The sequence below is a fragment of the Mobula hypostoma genome, chromosome 3, assembly GCF_963921235.1.
Source record: "Mobula hypostoma chromosome 3, sMobHyp1.1, whole genome shotgun sequence".
Lineage (NCBI taxonomy): Eukaryota > Metazoa > Chordata > Chondrichthyes > Myliobatiformes > Myliobatidae > Mobula > Mobula hypostoma.
Genome location: NC_086099.1, coordinates 102,951,407 through 102,970,459, shown reverse-complemented (window position 1 = coordinate 102,970,459; position 19,053 = coordinate 102,951,407). Strand labels below are relative to the sequence as shown.

The 19,053-nt window shown below is 39.7% G+C and overlaps 1 protein-coding gene across 5 annotated transcripts in view; it reads left to right on the top strand.

The window, feature by feature from the left end:
- fras1 (Fraser extracellular matrix complex subunit 1) overlaps positions 1–19,053 on the top strand; it is a 594,524-nt gene that overhangs the window by 426,570 nt on the left and 148,901 nt on the right. For 4 of the 5 annotated variants that reach the window (XM_063043539.1, XM_063043540.1, XM_063043536.1 and 1 more), the window contains 5 exons: positions 1,736–1,768; positions 5,875–6,006; positions 9,926–10,054; positions 11,170–11,417; positions 12,541–12,677. In XM_063043539.1, the coding sequence (XP_062899609.1) occupies positions 1,736–1,768; positions 5,875–6,006; positions 9,926–10,054; positions 11,170–11,417; positions 12,541–12,677 (679 nt within the window). The remainder of the gene's footprint in view (positions 1–1,735; positions 1,769–5,874; positions 6,007–9,925; positions 10,055–11,169; positions 11,418–12,540; positions 12,678–19,053) is intronic. The other variant, XM_063043538.1, reaches the window with a different exon arrangement.

Genomic DNA, 19,053 nt, shown 5'->3' with positions numbered 1-19,053 from the left:
AGGTTTTCATTTTTATTTGGTGCACACATTGTTGCTGCTTATTCCTGAGTGCAGCTATTGGCTTTTATCCACATGGTCAATATCTCACACATTTTTAACTGGGCTATAATTAGCACACTACAAGTAACGGCCAGTAGGAATGAGGCTGTTCTTGGAACTCTGTTAGAGGTTATTTGATTGTGAAGTAAATGGGTCCCTAATTATGAAAGGAAACAAGAAGTATTATTTTCTGTGTGACAGAATTCCATTCTAATGTTGTTAGTTTTTCTCACTGAGAGCATTTACTATAAATAAGCTTCTCCATTTTATACCTCAGTCAATTATTCAGTCCCATTAATACATAAAGGAATGCATACCTCACTGAAGCACCATTTTAGTACTGAAAGGAACATTTTAGATGTTACTAAGGCATTTGAGATCAATAAGGAATGTAAGAGAATTGGATTGTTAAATTATCATTCCCTTACCTAACCATTTGGTTAACTAGGCAGAACATCAGCTGGATCCCGTTCTAGCAGTGGAGTTTTCTTTCTGCCTATACCAATCATAGTGTCTCATCAGTCTTCTGCAAAAAGATATTACTTAGAGCATGGAATTTGGACCAATCAACTTGACACAGTCGGATCAGAGTAGAGCAAATTTTCACCTTGTTGACCAATTAGCAACTTTGATTATTATGAATTAGTTAATGTTACAAAGCAAGGCTTCCTTGATTATGCCTTAAAAGCCATTATATTTCCAGCTTCCCACACCAGCAATCATTATGGTACACAGAGTGGTTGAATTCCTGGCGTAGCGTAAGGAGATTGCCCAAGTTTTTAATTGCCATATGAGGAACTTAATTGTAAGCTTCACCTGATGGTGCACAGATGGCTCAGGTTAGGTGGTCCTTGCACACCTATGTCACCAATCTGTCTGTTGACACACCCCAATTGCATGCCCATCATGCCAGTTATCTTTACTCTCCTAATGTTCCTGGACTCAACATTCTCATCTATAACTTACAGCTGGTTCAAAATTTTGACAGGAGCACCATTAGGAGGTACTGACCAACCGCATTACTGTCAAGTATGGGAATTGCAGGGCATCTCATTGCCAGTCCCTACAGAGGATTGTGAGGACTGCTGAAAAGATCATCAGGAGCACTGCTTCCTGTTGTCAATGATCTCTCCCATCTGTCCAACATTTGCTCTGATCCCCTACCATCAGGCAGGAGGTATCGTAGCATTAGGACAAGAACTCTTAGGGTAGTAAACAGCTTCTTCACGCAGGCTGTAAGACTACTGAACTAACTGCCACCACCTAAGTCTCATCATCAATGAAATGCCAGTAGCGTTATACTGTTTTCTTTTAAGTTTGTGTCATAAATGCACCTAATTTATGACACAAGGTAATATTACTCTGTGTTATGTGTGTGAGTTAGGATACGTACTGTGTTGCGAACCTTGGTCCAGAGGAATGGTGTTTTGTTTGGTAGTTTCATGTGTACCGTTGAATGACCTCAAAGTGAACTTGAAGTCGTTCACAAACCACTGCTTGAGCATTGAATTACCCATTATCTGTGGTTTAAATCCTGGTTGATTATTTAGCTGTCGTTTTTGTGCATTTCAGTTGGTTATGATACCCCGAAATGTGAACCATTCTTTATACTGTAGTATTGCCAAATTTATTTAATCCATTTCCAACAGTGGACATCTCCAAGCTATGTGATGTGAGTCTGGTTTTATTCTCCTAGGTCTGCCTGAGTCGGTGAACTTCCTTTTCAGAGGTACATAATTCTTGATGTTAACTTTCCTTGGAGTGCCTCATTGAATGGATATCTAATACCCTCGGCGAATTCTGTAGAGATGGCTGAGAGATATGCTCAGAACCTTTCACATTTGATAAAATGTATCATTGCAGTCTTATAAGAGAAAGAAGTATGGAGTGATGGCTATAACTTTGTACCTCCAGACTTTAAGGGATTTTCATGCTTGCTTCTCTCCTAACGCCTCATACTCTGTCTTAGATGTTAACTTGTTAACTTGGTGGAATGGTCATCTGAGAAATGAAGAACTTAAGACATCTCAAAATCTGATTTCTGAGAAGTCCGAATTGGCAAATCATGGAAAGTCTAGAGTTAGCATGTGTTTTAATCCTCTGATTATGAATCCATGAGTAATAACTATCCATTGGCTGGAATGTGGGCTAATTTACAAGGTAATTTCCTTGGGTTTTCTGTTAACATCTTTGCATGGCTATATAAATCAGGACTCAAGAAAAACAAGTGGTAATTGCTGTTCTGAAACCTGAATTTCAGTATTATTGGTTCTCCTATCATTAAACACTGAATTTATTTGAGCACTATTTACATTTTTGTTTGCAAAGAACAATTAATTTTAAGGCTTAGAGAATTGAAATTGTTGACATAATTAATTCACATGAAATCTGTGCACTTCATTCACAGGAGTATTACACATTTCTGTCACAAGATAAAGTTCAACTTAAATTTATTATCAATATACAAATGTGTCACCACATACAACCCTGAGATTCATTTTCTTGTGGGCATTATCAAGAAATCCCTAATAGACTAATAACCATAGAAATGAAATCAATGAAAGACCGCACCAACTTGGGCATTCAACTAGTGTGCAAAAGACAACAAACTGTGCAAATACAAAAAGAAAATAATAATAATAAATAAGCAATAAATATTGAGACTATGAAATTAAGTCCATGAATGTGAGTACATAGTTTGTGGGAACATTTCAATGATAACATTGAGTGATTGTTATCCTTTTTCGTTCAAAAGCCATATGGTTCAGGGGTAATAACTATTCCTGAACCTAGTGGTATGAGTCCTGTGGCTTCTCTGCCACTTTCCTGGTGGCAGCAGTGAGAAGAAAGCATGTCCTGGGTCGCGGAGGTCCCTGATAATGGACACTGCTTTTCTGCGACAATTCCTCTTGCAGATGTGTTCTGTGGTAGGGTGGTAGGGACAGCTTTAACCATAATGGAGTGGGCTGTACCTTCTACCTTTTGTAGGATTTTTCATTCAAGGGCATTGGTGTTTCCATACCAGGCCACGATACAGCCAGTCAATATACTCACCAGCAGACATCTGATGAAGCTTGTTGAAGTTTTATATGTCATGCCGAATCTCACAAACTTCTGAAGAAGTGGAGGTACTGTCATGCTTTCTTTGTAATTACACTTATGTGCTGGGCACAGGACAGGTCCTCCAAAATAATAGCACTGAGGTATTTAAAGTTGCTGACCCACTCACCTCTGATCCTCCAATGAGAACTGGCTCATGGACCTCTGGTTTCCTCTTCCTGAAATCAATAACCAGCTTCTTGGTCTTGCTGACATTGAGTAAGAGGTTATTATTGTGGCACCACTTTGCCAGATTTTCAGCCTCCCTCCTATATGCTGATTCCTCATCACTTTCGATGCCACCATGGTGGCATCATCAGCAAACTTGAGCATGGCATTGGAGCTGTGTGTAGCCACACACTCATAAGTGTAAAGTAAGTGGAACAGGGGGCTAAGCACACAGCCTCATGCTGCACCTGTGCTGATTTTGATTGTGGAGGAGATGTTGTTGCCAATCCGATCTGACTGGGGTGTGCAAGTGAGGAAATCAAAGATCCAGATCTCTGTACAGATCTGTATCCAAAGATACAGGGAGGTATTGAGGCCTAGCTTTTGAAGCTTATTGATTAGTTTAGGGGGGATGATGGTATTGAATGCCAAGCTGTAGTCGATAAAGAGCATCCTGATGTATGCATCTTTGCTGACTAGATGTTCCAGGATTGAGTGAAGAGCCAATGAGAGGGTATCTGTTGTGGACCATCTGGTAGACAAATTGGAGCAGATCCAAGTCATTTCTCAGGCAGAAGTTGATATGTTTTATCAGCATCCTCTCAAGACTCTTTATCACAGTGGATGTAAGTGCTACTGGACGATAGTCACTGAGGCAGTCACCACATTCGTCTCAGGCTCCGGTATAATTGAAGCCTGCTTGACGCAGTTGGGTACCTCAGTCTGCTGAAACAAGAGTTACACATCTCAATGAACACTCCTGCCAGTTGAAAAGCAGAAGCTTTTAGTACTTGGGTAGGTTGCTTTTCGTGGGTTCGCCCTGCTTGCATGTAGGTGTCAGAGGCTGAAATCACATGATCATCGGGGATTTCCTGAGTGTTCCTCCATGTTTTGACAGTCAAAGTGAGCATGGTATGCATTCGACTCATCTGTAAGTGAGGCCTTGTTATCACCCAACTTTACAAGAGGTGATGGTATTCAAGCCCTGCCACAACTGTTGAGCATTCTTCATTGATTCAAGTTTAGTGCAGAATTGCCACTTTGCCCATGAAATGGCTTACTGGAGATCATACCTGGACCTCGTGTAACTTTCTTGGTCACCAGATTTGAATGCCTCTGATCTGTCCCTGAAAAGATTCCGGATCTCATGGTTTATCCAGGGCTTCTGGATGGGGAAGACGCTGAATGATTTTGTGGGACACACTTGGCTATGTCAGTTTTAATAAAGTCCATGACAGCCTTGGTGTTTTCATTCAGTTCCACAGATGAGTCCTTGAACACAGCCCATTCCACTGACTCGAAGCAGTCCTGTAGCCTCTCCTCTGCCTCCCATCACCACCTCTTTGCTCTAATCACTGGAACTTTGTCTTTAGCCTCTGCCTGTATTAAGGTAGGAGAAGGACAGCCAAGTGATCTGATTTTACCAAAATTTGTTCTGGGCATGGAACAGTAGGCATTCCTTATCTTAAGTCCTTAACTCAAGTGGTCTTGTGTGTTGGAACCTCTGGTGCTGTATGTTATATGCTGATGTAATTGGGAAAGGTTTTCTTCAAACAACCCTTGTTGAAGTCCTCAACTATGATTTGAAATGTGCTGTGATTGACTTTTTCTTGTTTGGAGACTGTATCATGCAGTTACCTCAAGCACTTGATTATATTCGGCCATTGTTGGTATGTAAACTGCAGTCAGGATTATGGAGGAGAACTCCCTAGGTAAATAGAATGGATGGCATTTGACTGCTAGGTGCTTAAGGTCAGCCAAACATGTGTTCAACAAAACCGCCACATTGGAGCACTACCAAGAGTTTATCATGAAAGGCACGCCTGTGCCTTTTCCCTTTTCCAAATTAGCGGTTCAATCCATTCTACAAATTGAGAAGCCTTCTAGTCCGTTTGCTGTATCTAGTGTGCTAGGAGAAAGCCGTATCTTGCACAGACATGGAACACAACAGTCCCTCATTTCTGTCCAATACAGCAACCTTGCCTTTGTTTTCCAGTGATTGCACATTCACCAACCAGATGCTGGGTAGAGTGGTAAATAATTAATATAACTCTTACGCCTTTTCCACTCTAACCCCATTTAAAACACTAGTAATTAATTAGGGTAAGGGCCTGGTCAAGCCAAGAGTGGCACCAATTTATGACTCTTTTGCAAAACGATCTATGAAGCCAATGTAGGTTGGCCTATATAGAGGTGCCTTGTGCAGCAGCCAGTTTTTTGCGATCATGTGATCTGTTCATAGTGAAAATCACACCTTGCCACTCAACTCTGCAGCATATAGAACTTCTGGGACATCATAATGCCACTGCTCTCTTACTATTTAATAAATAAATTACCACATGCTCTGATAAATTAGAAGCTTATGAAATCACACAGTTGAGATGTTTTGTAGTTTGCACCAACTGAAACGTTAGTCAAATTCTACACATAGGAGAAACATGCACCTGCTTTTGTAACATTTCAAAATGGGAATTATGTTATTACAGTAAAATTACTATGAATCATGAATACCTGAGGTTTCACTAGATTTATTTGCAATCTTACAATCTTTTCTTTGTACGTCTACAGTCTCTGATGGTGAACACACCTCTCCAGAAATGGATTTTACCATACATCTGTTGTCCACCAACCAACAGCCTCCCATTTTTGAAATATCAGAACCTTTCATTGAGGTCAGCCAAGGCGGCAGAGCAACTGTCGGTAAGCTATGTCCTAATCTGCCCTCTGGTTCACTGTTTATTTGTTTAAAATATGAATATTTCATACCCAAATTGCACAACAATCAACCGACACAAATATATACAGGTGAACCTAGCATTTCAGCCAGTTGGATTTTGGTAGTTCACCTTTGCAGAATACACAAATCACTATCCAAATATCTAAGACAAAGAGTAAAATTTACACTTATAGAATACAAGTCGGGGGGAGGGTGCATAGTGGGGAAACAAATAAATAAGCAAAAAAAATTGAAACAACAAATTTTGTCTATTTTAATTTTTGACTAACATATCTTGACACATTTGCAAAAAATATGGTATATTTTTTCATTGCATTTGGTTTGTTTTGCTGTCTGGTTGTTTTCTTCAAAGAATTGTCCTCAAGATGTGTAAAACAGGACCAGGAAGTTGCAGTGAAAGTTGTAAACATAAATGACCACTGTTATTTGTTGAGTTATATCAATCAAACTACATTATATGATATGCATTTAGTAGCATTTATCTCCATTCAAGCTAAAGACTGAAAGATGACTCCAAATGTAGCTTCCAGTCACTTAAAAGATTTCCTTTGGAAACCAACAAGGCAATATCTTCAGTGGCCCTTAACTGTGAACCAGCAGCTGTAGTATTGCCATTATTGTTGATAGATACAACCCGTAGGAACGGGTCTCCATATAAAACATGGGATTCAAAGGGAAACAGCATTTAACGTTAGTAAGGAACATGATTATGACAGTATCCTAGGGACCCGGTCCCTCCATAATGAGGGTCACAGTGAGATGGTGGTCAGGGTGCGGAGGGCTGCATAACAAAACTCAAATAATCTGCTTTCTGAGTATTGGGAAATCTCACTGGTTCATCATCAGCTCTGCTGAAAAAAAGTGATGAAGCAGATGTATAGTGCAGTGAAGGTTAGGATCAGGAATAGAGTTTCTCATCAAATATCTCTTAATGAGAGACGAACAACACTGTATAGCAATAGTGACTGATACAACTCTACATTATTAGCAGACCACTGTTCATTTAGCTATATACATACATTACTCAGTGCGTATGACTTGAAACCAATGATAGCATTTGTAATCTCTCCTCTGGGACAAGCTGCATCAATTTCTCTATGCTTCCTTGGAATGGGAGACAATGTTCCAAATTCAGTCTCACCAAAACCCTCTGTGATAGCTGGAAGGTGTCTTTACTCCTTACTCAGTTTATCTTTCAATAAAACCTAATGTACTGTTTGTCTTCATATTTGCTGCCCCTTCGTAATCACTTATTTTTAAAAATATTACACTTTACTATTTTTTCAATCAGAGCAGATGAACGAACAGTATACATTTTCCATGTGGCGTGTTCTCAACCATTACTGTTGCTTTTTCTGAAAATCGCCTTAAACCATTTCAACAATCTTCTCATAACACAAGCTGGTATACCAATTTATTTCAACAGTAGAATTGAATTATGCTTGGTTCTCAGTGAGAAGATTGATTACACTGGACAACAATTTTTTTTTCCCAAAGGTGTTGCTTCCTCAGAATTTTTTTTTTGTTTGAAACTGAAGCTGAACACATACAATTTCAGACTACTTGTATCATGTAGGACTTCAGAGAAACAAGAAATTAACTTATTGAATATAATGTGTTTAATTGCACAATGGTGCTGACACCTTGCAATAGTTCAACTAAGCTTAAAATGTTTTATTGAGGATTTTCATTTGAACTCTGAGGCATTTCACTAACATGTGTAACAACAATCAGCCAGCATTTATGGATTCCATTTGTTCTGATACTGTTTCTCCATGACCACAATGTCCTGGTGAAACCTTTCACTGTGCTCGTCATTTACAGTGCAAGATTTGCAGGGAAGAAGTCTAAATGGGAATGCAGAATTTGAATCTTTAGTGACATATTGCACTACATGTTTTTGCATACTTGAAGTATGTTGTCAGCCCAACTGCATGTAGTTTGGTGCTCTGTAGTTGCCAAGAAAATTTTCAATAGCATCCTCGAATACCTTCCATGCGATTTTCTCTGGTCCTTTGAATTCCCTGTCAATGATAACCTGTTTGATTTGTGGACCATCAAAAATACCTTCCTTAATCTTGGCATCAGTTATTTTGGGAAACATCTGTGAAGGATTTCAGTATTTGAAACAGAAATTTATAGCCTGTGGCAGCTCGCCCACGTGGCAAGCGAACCGGCTCCAGCAGTGGCAACCGAGAGGACTCTGAGTGCGGGGCAGACCTCGGCCCGGAAGCCGACGTCACTTCTGCCCCACAAAGAGCGGGGGTTGCTGGGAGCGGGCATTTAAGCGTGCGCGGATTGAAACAGTAAACAGTTCAAGACCCTGCTCGACTCAGTGTGTTGCTTTCACTTGTTGCGTACCAGCGCGACTATAAGCCTTTCTAAAACCTGTCCTGCCATGCAGCATCTGCCCTGCTTATGCTTGGACAAGATAGAAAACTTTTCAGCTTACATTATGGGTATCATTTAATTGACTTGAATTATGAATTGAAATAACAAATATAGGCATTTAAAAAAATGGTGTGTGATAGGGAAGTTTCATGGTCATCTTCATGATCAGCAGTCCCAAATCCACATGATGCACATAAAAGTATTCAGGAAGCAAAATCTTTGATGTCCAGTGATAGATTATGACAAACTGGGACTCCTGGCACTGCTGCCTGTCTCATCTCAAGAGTCATACCTCCTCAGTCTGAAAACTGCCTGCTCTTTTTATTTGTCCATTAACCAGTCTTCTATGCCATTTTTCTTACCCCTCGATCCCATGTGCTCTAATTGTGTTTTAATAACCTTTTATTTGGGTAGGTCAAAGCGGCTTTTACTATCATTAGTATGGACTGAAATTGTGGCCAGGTTCTGGGTGTAATTCACCTTTCTTTGGTAAATCAGAGATAAAGCTCATGACCTCTGATATTCAGACTTTAAATTTCTTTGTTCAAAATGTTGTCCAAGGGGTAATTTTACAATAGAGTTGCGTGTATAAAATATTGGTATTTGTTTAAAACCACAGTCATATACTTCAGCTTCAGTCAGAGCAGAAAATTAGCAAGAGCTGTTTGGGCATCTGCTGTATAGTGTGGAAAGGGTTCAGTGTTAGATAGGGTTAGACACTTGTATGTGCTATACAGAACAAGACAGACCAGGGCAGCAATGGCTAACATGACAGGACATGATTTTAAGGGAATTAGAGGAACGTACAGGGGTGGTATCAGAGGTAGGTTTGGTACAGAGTGCATGGGACACATTGCTGCAGTTGCTGGTACAGGCAGATTCATTAGGGTTATTTAAAAGACTATTAGATAGGCATATGGATGAAAGAAGGTGAAGAAGGGCTATGTGGACTAGGTGAAATGGAGTATTGTGTGCAGTTCTGGTCACCATATTTCGGGAAAGACGTAGATGCTTCAGGAAGTTAGTAGCAGAGTTTCACTGTGATGTGGCCCAGATTAGATGATATGATTGAGAAGAGGTGGGACCAAGTTTGAGTGGTGGCCTGATACAAGTATATAAAATTACACAGTAGATAGAGTAGGTTGTCAGACTCTTTGCTTCCCATACCCCCAGAGTGGAAATGTCAAATACAAGCAAACATTGTCAAAGGTGAGAAGGGGAAAGTTTAATGGAGATTTATAAGGTAAGTTTTTTTTAAAAAAAACACACACAGACAGTGACAAGGGTCTGGGATGCACTGTCAGGGAAATTGGTGGAAGCTGATGCAATAGTAATGATTAAAAGGCATTTAGACAGGCAGAGAATGGAGAGATATATCCCAGATGGGATTAGTTAGATTACCATCATGGTCAGCACAGACATTATGGCCGAAGGGCCTGTTCTTGTGGTATAAGCTGTTATCTAATTGAATATCACTCTATTAATCTTAAGGTTTGAGTCAGCTAGCTGTACGTGATGCAGACACACACCCAGATGATCTTCTTTTTGAGCTGCTTGAACCCCCTCAGTTTGGAGTGCTGATTAAATCAGACTACAGCGAGCCAGTGGAAATGGTGAAAGGTGAGTCACATTTGCAGTGCTAGTTGATTTTCTGTCACCAAATGCAATGTAATCAGATGTACTGATGTAGTCAGGACTTACTGCACAGAATCAAAATAACCTGCAGAGAGTTGTATGCTTAATCAGCTCCATCATGGACACTAGCCTCAGTAGTATCCAGGATGCCTTCAGGGACCACTGCCTCAAAAAGGAAGTGTCCATCATTAAGGACCCCCATTATGTTATGCTTTGTTCTTATTGCTACCATCAGGAAGGAGGTCAGAAGCCTAAAGGTACACACTCAACGATTTAGGGACAGTTTCTTCCCCTCTGCCATCTGATTGCTGAATGAACAAGGAACCCATGAACACAACCTCACTACTTCTTTTATTTCTATTTTTGCACTACTTACTTAATTTAACCATTTAATATATACACTTACTGTAATTCAGTTTTTTTCCTATTATCATGTATAGCATTATACTGCTGCTGTAAAGATGACAAATTTCATGACATAATTATGCTGGTGATATTATACCCGATTCTGATTTTATATTGTCCATGCTACCATCTTCACTGAGTGATATCATCTGTTCATGTGATCAGCATCTGGCTGAGGACAGTTTTCACTTCGGCAGTTTTGCGTTATAGTTATTTTCAAATTCACGTCGGTTGGATAATTGAGTTATTTGAAAACTTTGATGTATAATAACAGTGTGGACTTGGAGTAGGGGTGCAGCATGCTTCCCAGCCTCTTGATTTATATTTTTTTTCCCCGTTACAATTTGTTTCTTCAATGTATAATCACTTGTGAGATCTGCATATGGAAAATTCTTAGGTTGTCTGTGGTTCTGATGATTAAATGGCCCATCATGCCAAATGATTGTAATTTTCAAATCTGCAAATATAATAATACTAATCTGCAGCAAGATTATTATTCATATTTCTCTCTATGAATGTGTGTAATGATACTTCTAAATTGATCACAAGTTTAGGTCTTGTATATTCCAGTGACAACTTTACAACAAATTTACATCAGAAGTAATGTTTTAGTGACCAATTCACATATATTAATTATATGATTTTTTTGTGTGGTTTAATCATTAAGATATTAAATGCCTTCTCAATTTCTACAGGAGAAACTTTCACACATGATGACGTAGTACGGAACATACTTCATTATGTACACGATGGCACCCCAGCCACTGAGGACAGTATGCAAATCTTAGTCACTGATGGAGTGACAACAGCAACAACACTGCTGGAGATCCATGTCTCAGGAACAGACAGTGAAGGACCTCAGCTTGTACCCGGTTCTCTGTTAACTATTTCCGTGCCAGAGAAAAGCTTTGCAACTATAACAAGATCTCACCTGGCTTACATTGTAAGTATTTATCAATTTTCTGATAAGTAACTAGTTCTTCTTCAGCTTATTGCTCTCAAATATACAACTGAGTTCAATTCATTAAAATAACACTAGTTTAATTACTTGTATAATCTATCCCCCAAAATATTGCTCTAATTTTTAGTGGTTGTTGTAATATTTCTATTAAGGTATTCCTTTGAGTACTGGATATTAATAGCACCTCTTTGCAATGTTCTGTTCTGAGTTTTCCTTCCCACTTCACCTTTCCCATGTGATCTTTCCTTTACAAATACTTTTTACTTGCTTTTCTATTTGTTCCTTTTATGCAGACGCTTTTACTTCTTCAATTTTCTGGTACTTCTCAGTTATTGCCATTTCTTCTATTTTTGCACTTGACACTTTTATATATGTGCCATTAAAACAATAAATGCCAAAAAGCAGATAAACTATCCTAGAAAACAAAATGCCTTAAAGCCCTCAATGTATGTATTATCTTGCATTTGCACTTGAAAATCTGTTGTCACCTAATTCAAGTTGAGAATAAATAAATCCAGTTTATTTATTACATCCCATTTAGAAAGTTGTGCAACAATTTTCATTAGACCCATGTACCCAACAATCTTACAAATGGACACACTTTTTGATTTAATTTGTATTCCTTGACAACAAACTCCCTGTCCGTTAACTTCACCTGATAGGCAGCCAAACTTATTCACTACACAGGAAAATCATTGATGGAAAGCCACTCAATGCCTATGTTGCTGCTCAACAGAAGATTCCAACACAACCCTCCTCCACCTGTAATAGTTTTACGTGATCCTATAAGAACACCAAAACTATGAGCAGGAGCTGTCCGTCTGGCCCACTGAGCCTACTCCACCGTTCAATAAGATCGTGGCTGATCTGGCTTTGTGCTCAGCTCCTCCTTCCTGCCTTCTCCCCTGATATGTGAACATTTAAGTGTGTGTTAAATGTATTTAATGAGGTAGCATCTACAGCTTCTCTGGGCAGAAATTCCACAGATTCGTTACTCTGGGAAAAGCAGTTTCTCCTCATCCCTGTCCTAAATCCGTTCTCCCAAATTTGAGTCATCAGAAGAACTATTGGACCTGAACATAACTATTTTTCTTTCACCCTTTAGGATAACAGTTCACCTGAGAGTAAAATACGGATTCAGTTGATATCTCTGCCCATGTATGGGTTTCTCACCAATGGCCACCAGGAGCTGTTAGAATTTTCAACTTTTACAATGGAAGATATTGATAACCAAAGAATTAGGTAAAAGCATGGGGGGGGGGGGTGGGAAATTCAGTCAAGAATATGTACAACATGTCAGTACTGGTCTTTCTATTTCTTTATCTTATTTTCATTTTAATATCTTTAATCTTTCAGTGAGCAGCTTTGAAATTGAACCAAATTAATTAATCTACCATTTCCCTGCTGGTGATACAGATTCAAAGGTAGTCAGTCTTGCCTAATTGCAGAATCTTTGGCAGAACCCTCAGTCATAATGTGAAAGAGCTTTGAGTTGAATTTACAAGTGATTAAATGTGGACAGAGCAAATGGAGTGTAGATATGAAGTGTGTGTTCACTGTTATGATGTGGTGCATTTTTTAAAATACATACTTTTGGGTATAAATCTCATAAGAAATAACAGTTACATGGGAGAAAGTTGGCAGAGAGAGAGATTCAGATTAAAGCAAAAAACCTGTAATACTGTCAAAAGCTGAGTTTAGTTTTAACATTAGAAGGACATTTGAATTCAGCAAAGGATGACAAAGGTATTGATGTAGAACAGAATGTGAATGCAGCTGATTAAGGATATATAATATCATGAAAATTTCTGCAAGTATGTAATATAGAAATGATTAGTGACAATCTGCCTTACAGCCAGATGCAGGAGAAATTTTAATGGTGAAGTGGATTTGAGAGCAACATTAAACAGTAGTTTGTACTTCTGCAGGAAGAAATCTGGAAAAAGTGATGAGCCAAGAACCTATTGAGAATAAAGAACTTAAAAGATACAAGTTTTAAGTGAAGAAATAGTACTGTAGAAATTGCTAAGATTTAAAGCTAACAAATCCTCTAGACCTTTTGCCCCTGTGCTGGATATTATGATTGCTATGGAGACAGATTGCATCAATTTTAATTTCCTGGGCATTACATGTGATGTTGACCCCGACCTCAAATCATTTGATTAAAAATTGGTTAATGTGTCAACTGAAGAAAAAAATGAGAAAATCTTAATAAATGATTGCATGCTAGAATGACAATGCACAATTGCTGCCACAGCTTGTTATCAAGATAATTGAAAGTTAAAGTCATAGACCTGACTGCACTAATTGTAGCCTTTGGCACCATGATCCAGTAATGCTGTAGGTGCTAACTTTCAGAATAGCTAGTGCATCAGGGAATCCTACTTCTGTCAGACATTGTTATGTTTTGTGACTCCAAAACAGAAATGAATTTAAAGAAAAACATGGGGACCAGGATAAATGTGTATTCTTTGATTTTACTTTTAATGAGGCGCGCACTGACATGGTGGCATAATGACGTGTGCCATTTTCATACTCATACATCTAACCAATCATGAATTAAGTAAACAACAAAGAATGCTTAATTAAACAATACATTTAGAATATTACTCAACTATTACTGGAATATTTAATACACAAGACACAACCTATAAATTAGGTCAGAAGTTGTGCTGGTGATATTTGAGCACTGTCACAGAACAGTAATGAAATGCCAAACATAATATAGTGGAAGTAACTGTACTTTTGATACAAGAAAAAAAATAACTGATGACTACAGGTAGAAATTCGACAGAATATGTGACTAGCAGCAAACTCTCTTGTTTTCAACAGGCCCATAATCCCCAAGTTGCTTGGCAGATGCAAGATTTATTCCAAAATTCCTGACATCAGTTTATAAAAGCCAGTCATTAACATCACACATCTAGAAGTCTCACTGTGAGAAGAATAATCACATCTGATATTTGCATTAATTAAAATGCATCGAAGTCATAAAAGAGCACTGGAAAGTGTCAAAATGTAACAAATATGAGCCAAAGGAACACGAATAGCTCTGGAGAATTGATATCCGTCCATTTCCTGTGCCTAACAATCTGCTGCCACCATTCCCCTGGCAGCCCATTTCAGCTACCTCTGTGCACAAAGACTTGCCCCTCACTCCTCTAAACTGCTCACAACCCAACTTCAATGCACATCCACGAGTTTATTTATTCACTTAGGGCAGGGGTTCTCAGACTTGTTTTTAATGCCATGGACAAATACTATTAAGCAAGGTGTCCATGGACCCCAGTTTCGGAACCCCTGATTTAGAGATACAGTGTAGAATAGGCCCTTTCTGCCCTTCGAGCTGCACCACCCACCAAGAACCCTGATTTAACCCTAACCTAATCACAGAACAATTTACAGTGACCAATTAACGTCTTTAGACTATGGGAGGGAATTGGAGGACCCAGAAGAAACCTTTGGGAGGAAACCGGAGGACCCTGAGGAAACCCATGTTCTTGCCATTTCTATGCCTGTCATTCATTTATGTTTTATAAACTTTTATCAGGTCTCCCCTCAGCCTCCAACGCTCCGAAGAAATCAATCCAAGTTTGTTCAGTTTCTCCGTATAGTTCATACTACTAATCCAGGCAATATTCTGGTAAACCTCTTCTGGACCCTTTCCACATCCTCTACATTCCTCTTTTAACGGGTGACGAGAATTGCACACAATACTCCACAAGTGCAATCTAATGAAAATGTTGTTGCAATGTGACTTCCTGGCTCTTGTATTCAATGCCTCAGGCAATGAAGGTGAGCATGCCATATGCATTATTTTCCACCCTGTCCACTTGTGTTGCCACATTCAAGGAGCCATGAACTTGCACTCCAAGATGGCTCTGAATAGCAATACTGTTAAAGATCTGCCTTTAACAAGATACTTCCCCCTTGCATTTGACTTAATTCCTCACGCTCCTTGGATTAAATTCCATCTGCCATTTCTCTGTCACTATCTGACCAAAACAATTATCTTGTATTAAAGAGGCTAATTATAGACCCCTTGCTTCAATGATTGGTTTTCTCCAAGGAGAAAAGCTCAATTTTTGCAAGCAATTGTCCATCTTCTGTTTGCTGCAGAAATTCCTTCACATTTCCAGTTTACAGCAATGAGTGTTGTAGTCCTGAAGGGATTAGGGAGATTAAAGTGTTTCACCTTGACAGCAGAATTGCACATTATTCCTGAAACTGATTGTTTGGTGCTGATATATGAATCTTTTAGAGGTATTAATTTATGTAAAATAGATAATGATCTCTCCATTAAAATAATGAATTTCAGATGGAGATATTGAGTATCCATATTTTAACTATAAAATACAGATATGTTACCATATACTTCCTTGAGGCTTACTTTCTTGTGGACTTCAGGAAAATAAAGAAATGTAATAGAATTTATGAAAAACAATACATGAACAGAATGACAAACACATCTCAGCATATTATTTTCACCCTTAACATAACAGTATTGTCTCTAAATTAGAATTAGGTTTACTGGGGAGTCTACCAATTTCAAGGGGCGGGGGCGGTTGCGGTGGAGTTCACCTCCTGCAGTCGCCCAGGAAACACCGGACATGGTATGGAGTGGTGTCCATGCTGGGTCAGGGGCTGGCCCCGCCTGTCAGTGCTGCCCTCTAGTGTTTCCTTGGTGAAAGACAAACTAGATTGTGTGCATTTGCCGACTGCTACAGGCTTGTTCTAGCCAACAACGTCCATGTACTATAAATTTACAGGGCATGACATTCAGGGATTTTGGCTATATATATTTTTTGTGTGACTGTATGTTTACCACTATCTTATGTATGTGCCTTGTGCTGTGCATGACTCTTAGTATTATGTTTTGCACTTCGCCTCCAGCAGAAAGCTGTTTTGTTTGGCTGTCTATATTCATGGGTATTTATGTATGGTTGAATAACAATTAAAGTTGAACTTGAACTTGGGTTGAAGTGGGAAATCTGTTAGTATGCATTAACAAGTAATCATATTTCAGTAGGCTTTTTCATGACTTTTAACAGTACATATAGCACAGCTTTTGAAATTAAAATACATTGTATTCATCTTTGCTAGAGAAATCAAAAAGTGCAGCAGCTGGGCTGCTTCAGTCATGTTTTGTAACTTCAAAACATTAAACTAATTCAAAGGAATACACAGGAATCTTAAATACAGGTCTAACTTCATGCTTATTTTAAGAGAGGCACACTCATGCTATGCAATTCATGTAATTATACATATAACCCATAATGAATTATTTAAATAATGCTAAATCAAAATATATTTACATTATTCAAATATCACTGATATTACATACGCACAATAGCTTCTACCACACAGGCGGAAGTTACTGCCAGTAAATCTCTTGCTGCTGATGTACTGTAAATATAGTCTATCCATACTATGGTGTTAACAGTCACATACTTCCAACTGTAAACCAAACTGCCATCCTCAAGCACAAGTTAATCAAATGACAAGTCCCCCCTAGAGACACCTCCTTAAATACCCTCTTGAGTGAACAGGGCAAAGGTGGGGCTTAATGCTCAGTTCTGATTGGCTGGATCTGAACTGCCTATTAGTTGGGAGTTAGGAAGGAAGTTGAGAAGCAAGACTGCAAAGGTAATCTCGGGATTACTGCCTGTGCCACGCGACAATGAGAGTAGGAATAGAATGAGGTGGAGGATAAATGTGTGACAGAGGAATTGGAGCAGGGGGCAAGGATTCAGATTTCTGGATCATTGGGACCTCTTCTGGGGCAGGTGTGACCTGTACAAAAAGGATGGGTGGCACTTGAATCCCAGGGGGACCAATATCCTGGCGGGGAGGTTTGCTAAGGCTACTGAGGAGAACTAGAATTGTTGTGGGGTGGGAACTGAACTGAAGAGACTGGGTAAGAGGCGATTGACTCACAAAGTAGACAGTATGAGAGGGAGGATAGGCAGGTGATAGAAAAGGGACACACTCAGACCGAAGGTTTGAGGTGTGTCTATTTTAACGCAAGGAGTGTTGTGAACAAAGTTTAGAGCGTGGATCAGTACTTGGAGATACAATGTGGTGGCCATTACAGAGACTTGGATGGCTCAGGGACAGGAATGGTTACTTCAAGTGCCGGTTTTAGATATTTCAGAAAGGACAGGGAAGGAGGCAAAAGAGATGGGGGCGTGGCACTGTTGATCAGAGATAGTGTCACGGCTGCAGAAAAGGTGGACGTCATGGAGGGATTGTCTACAGAGTCTCTGTGGGTGGAGGTTAGGAACAGGAAGGGGTCAATAACTTTACTGGGTGATTGTTATAGGCCGCCCCATAGTAACAGGGATATCGAGGAGCAGATAGGGAAACAGATCCTGGAAAGGTGTAATAATAACAGAGTTGTCGTGATGGGAGATTTTAATTCCCCAAATATCGATTGGCATCTCCCTAGAGCAAGGGGTTTAGATGGGATGGAGTTTGTTGGGTGTGTTCAGGAAGGTTCCTTGACACTATATATAGATAAGCCTACAAGAGGAGAGGCTGTACTTGATCTGGTATTGGGAAATGAACCTGGTCAGGTGTCAGGTCTCTCAGTGGGAGAGCATCTTGGAGAGGGTGAACATAATTCTATCTCCTTTACATTAGCATTGGAGAGAGATAGGAACAGACAAGTTAGAAAAGTGTTTAATTGGAGTAAGGGGAATTATGAGGCTATCAGGCAGGAAGTTGGAAGCTTAAATTAGAAACAGACGTTCTCAGGGAAAATTACAGAGGAAATGTGGCAAATGTTCAGGGGATATTTGTGTGGAGTTCTGTGTAGGTATGTTCCAATGAGACAGGGAAGTTATGGTAGGGTACAGGAACTGTGGTGTACAAAAGCTTTAATAACTCTAGTCAAGAAGAAAAGAAAAGCTTACAAAAGGTTCAGAGAGCTTAGGTAATGTTAGAGATCTAGAAGATTATAAGGCTAATAGGAAGGAGCTTAAGAAGGAAATTAGGAGAGCCAGAAGGGGCCATGAGAAGGCCTTGGTGGGCAGAATTAAGGAAGACCCCAAGGCATTCTACAAGTATGTGAAGAGCAGGAGGATAAGGCGTGAAAGAGTAGGACCTATCAGATAAGACAGTGGGAAAGTATGTATGGAACCGGAGGAAATAGCAGAGGTACTTAATGCAAACAACAGGAATTCTGCAGATGCTGGAAATTCAAGCAACACACATCAAAGTTGCTGGTGAACGCAGCAGGCCAAGCAGCATCTATAGGAAGAGGCGCAGTCGACGTTTCAGGCCGAGACCCTTCGTCAGGACTAACTGAAGGAAGAGTGAGTAAGGGATTTGAAAGCTGGAGGGGGAGGGGGAGATGCAAAATGATAGGAGAAGACAGGAGGGGGAGGGATAGAGCCGAGAGCTGGACAGGTGATTGGCAAAAGGGGATACGAGAGGATCATGGGACAGGAGGTCCGGGAAGAAAGACGGGGGGGGGTGGTGACCCAGAGGATGGGCAAGAGGTATATTCAGAGGGACAGAGGGAGAAAAAGGAGAGTGAGAGAAAGAATGTGTGCATAAAAATGAGTAACAGATGGGGTACGAGGGGGAGGTGGGGCCTAGTGGAAGTTAGAGAAGT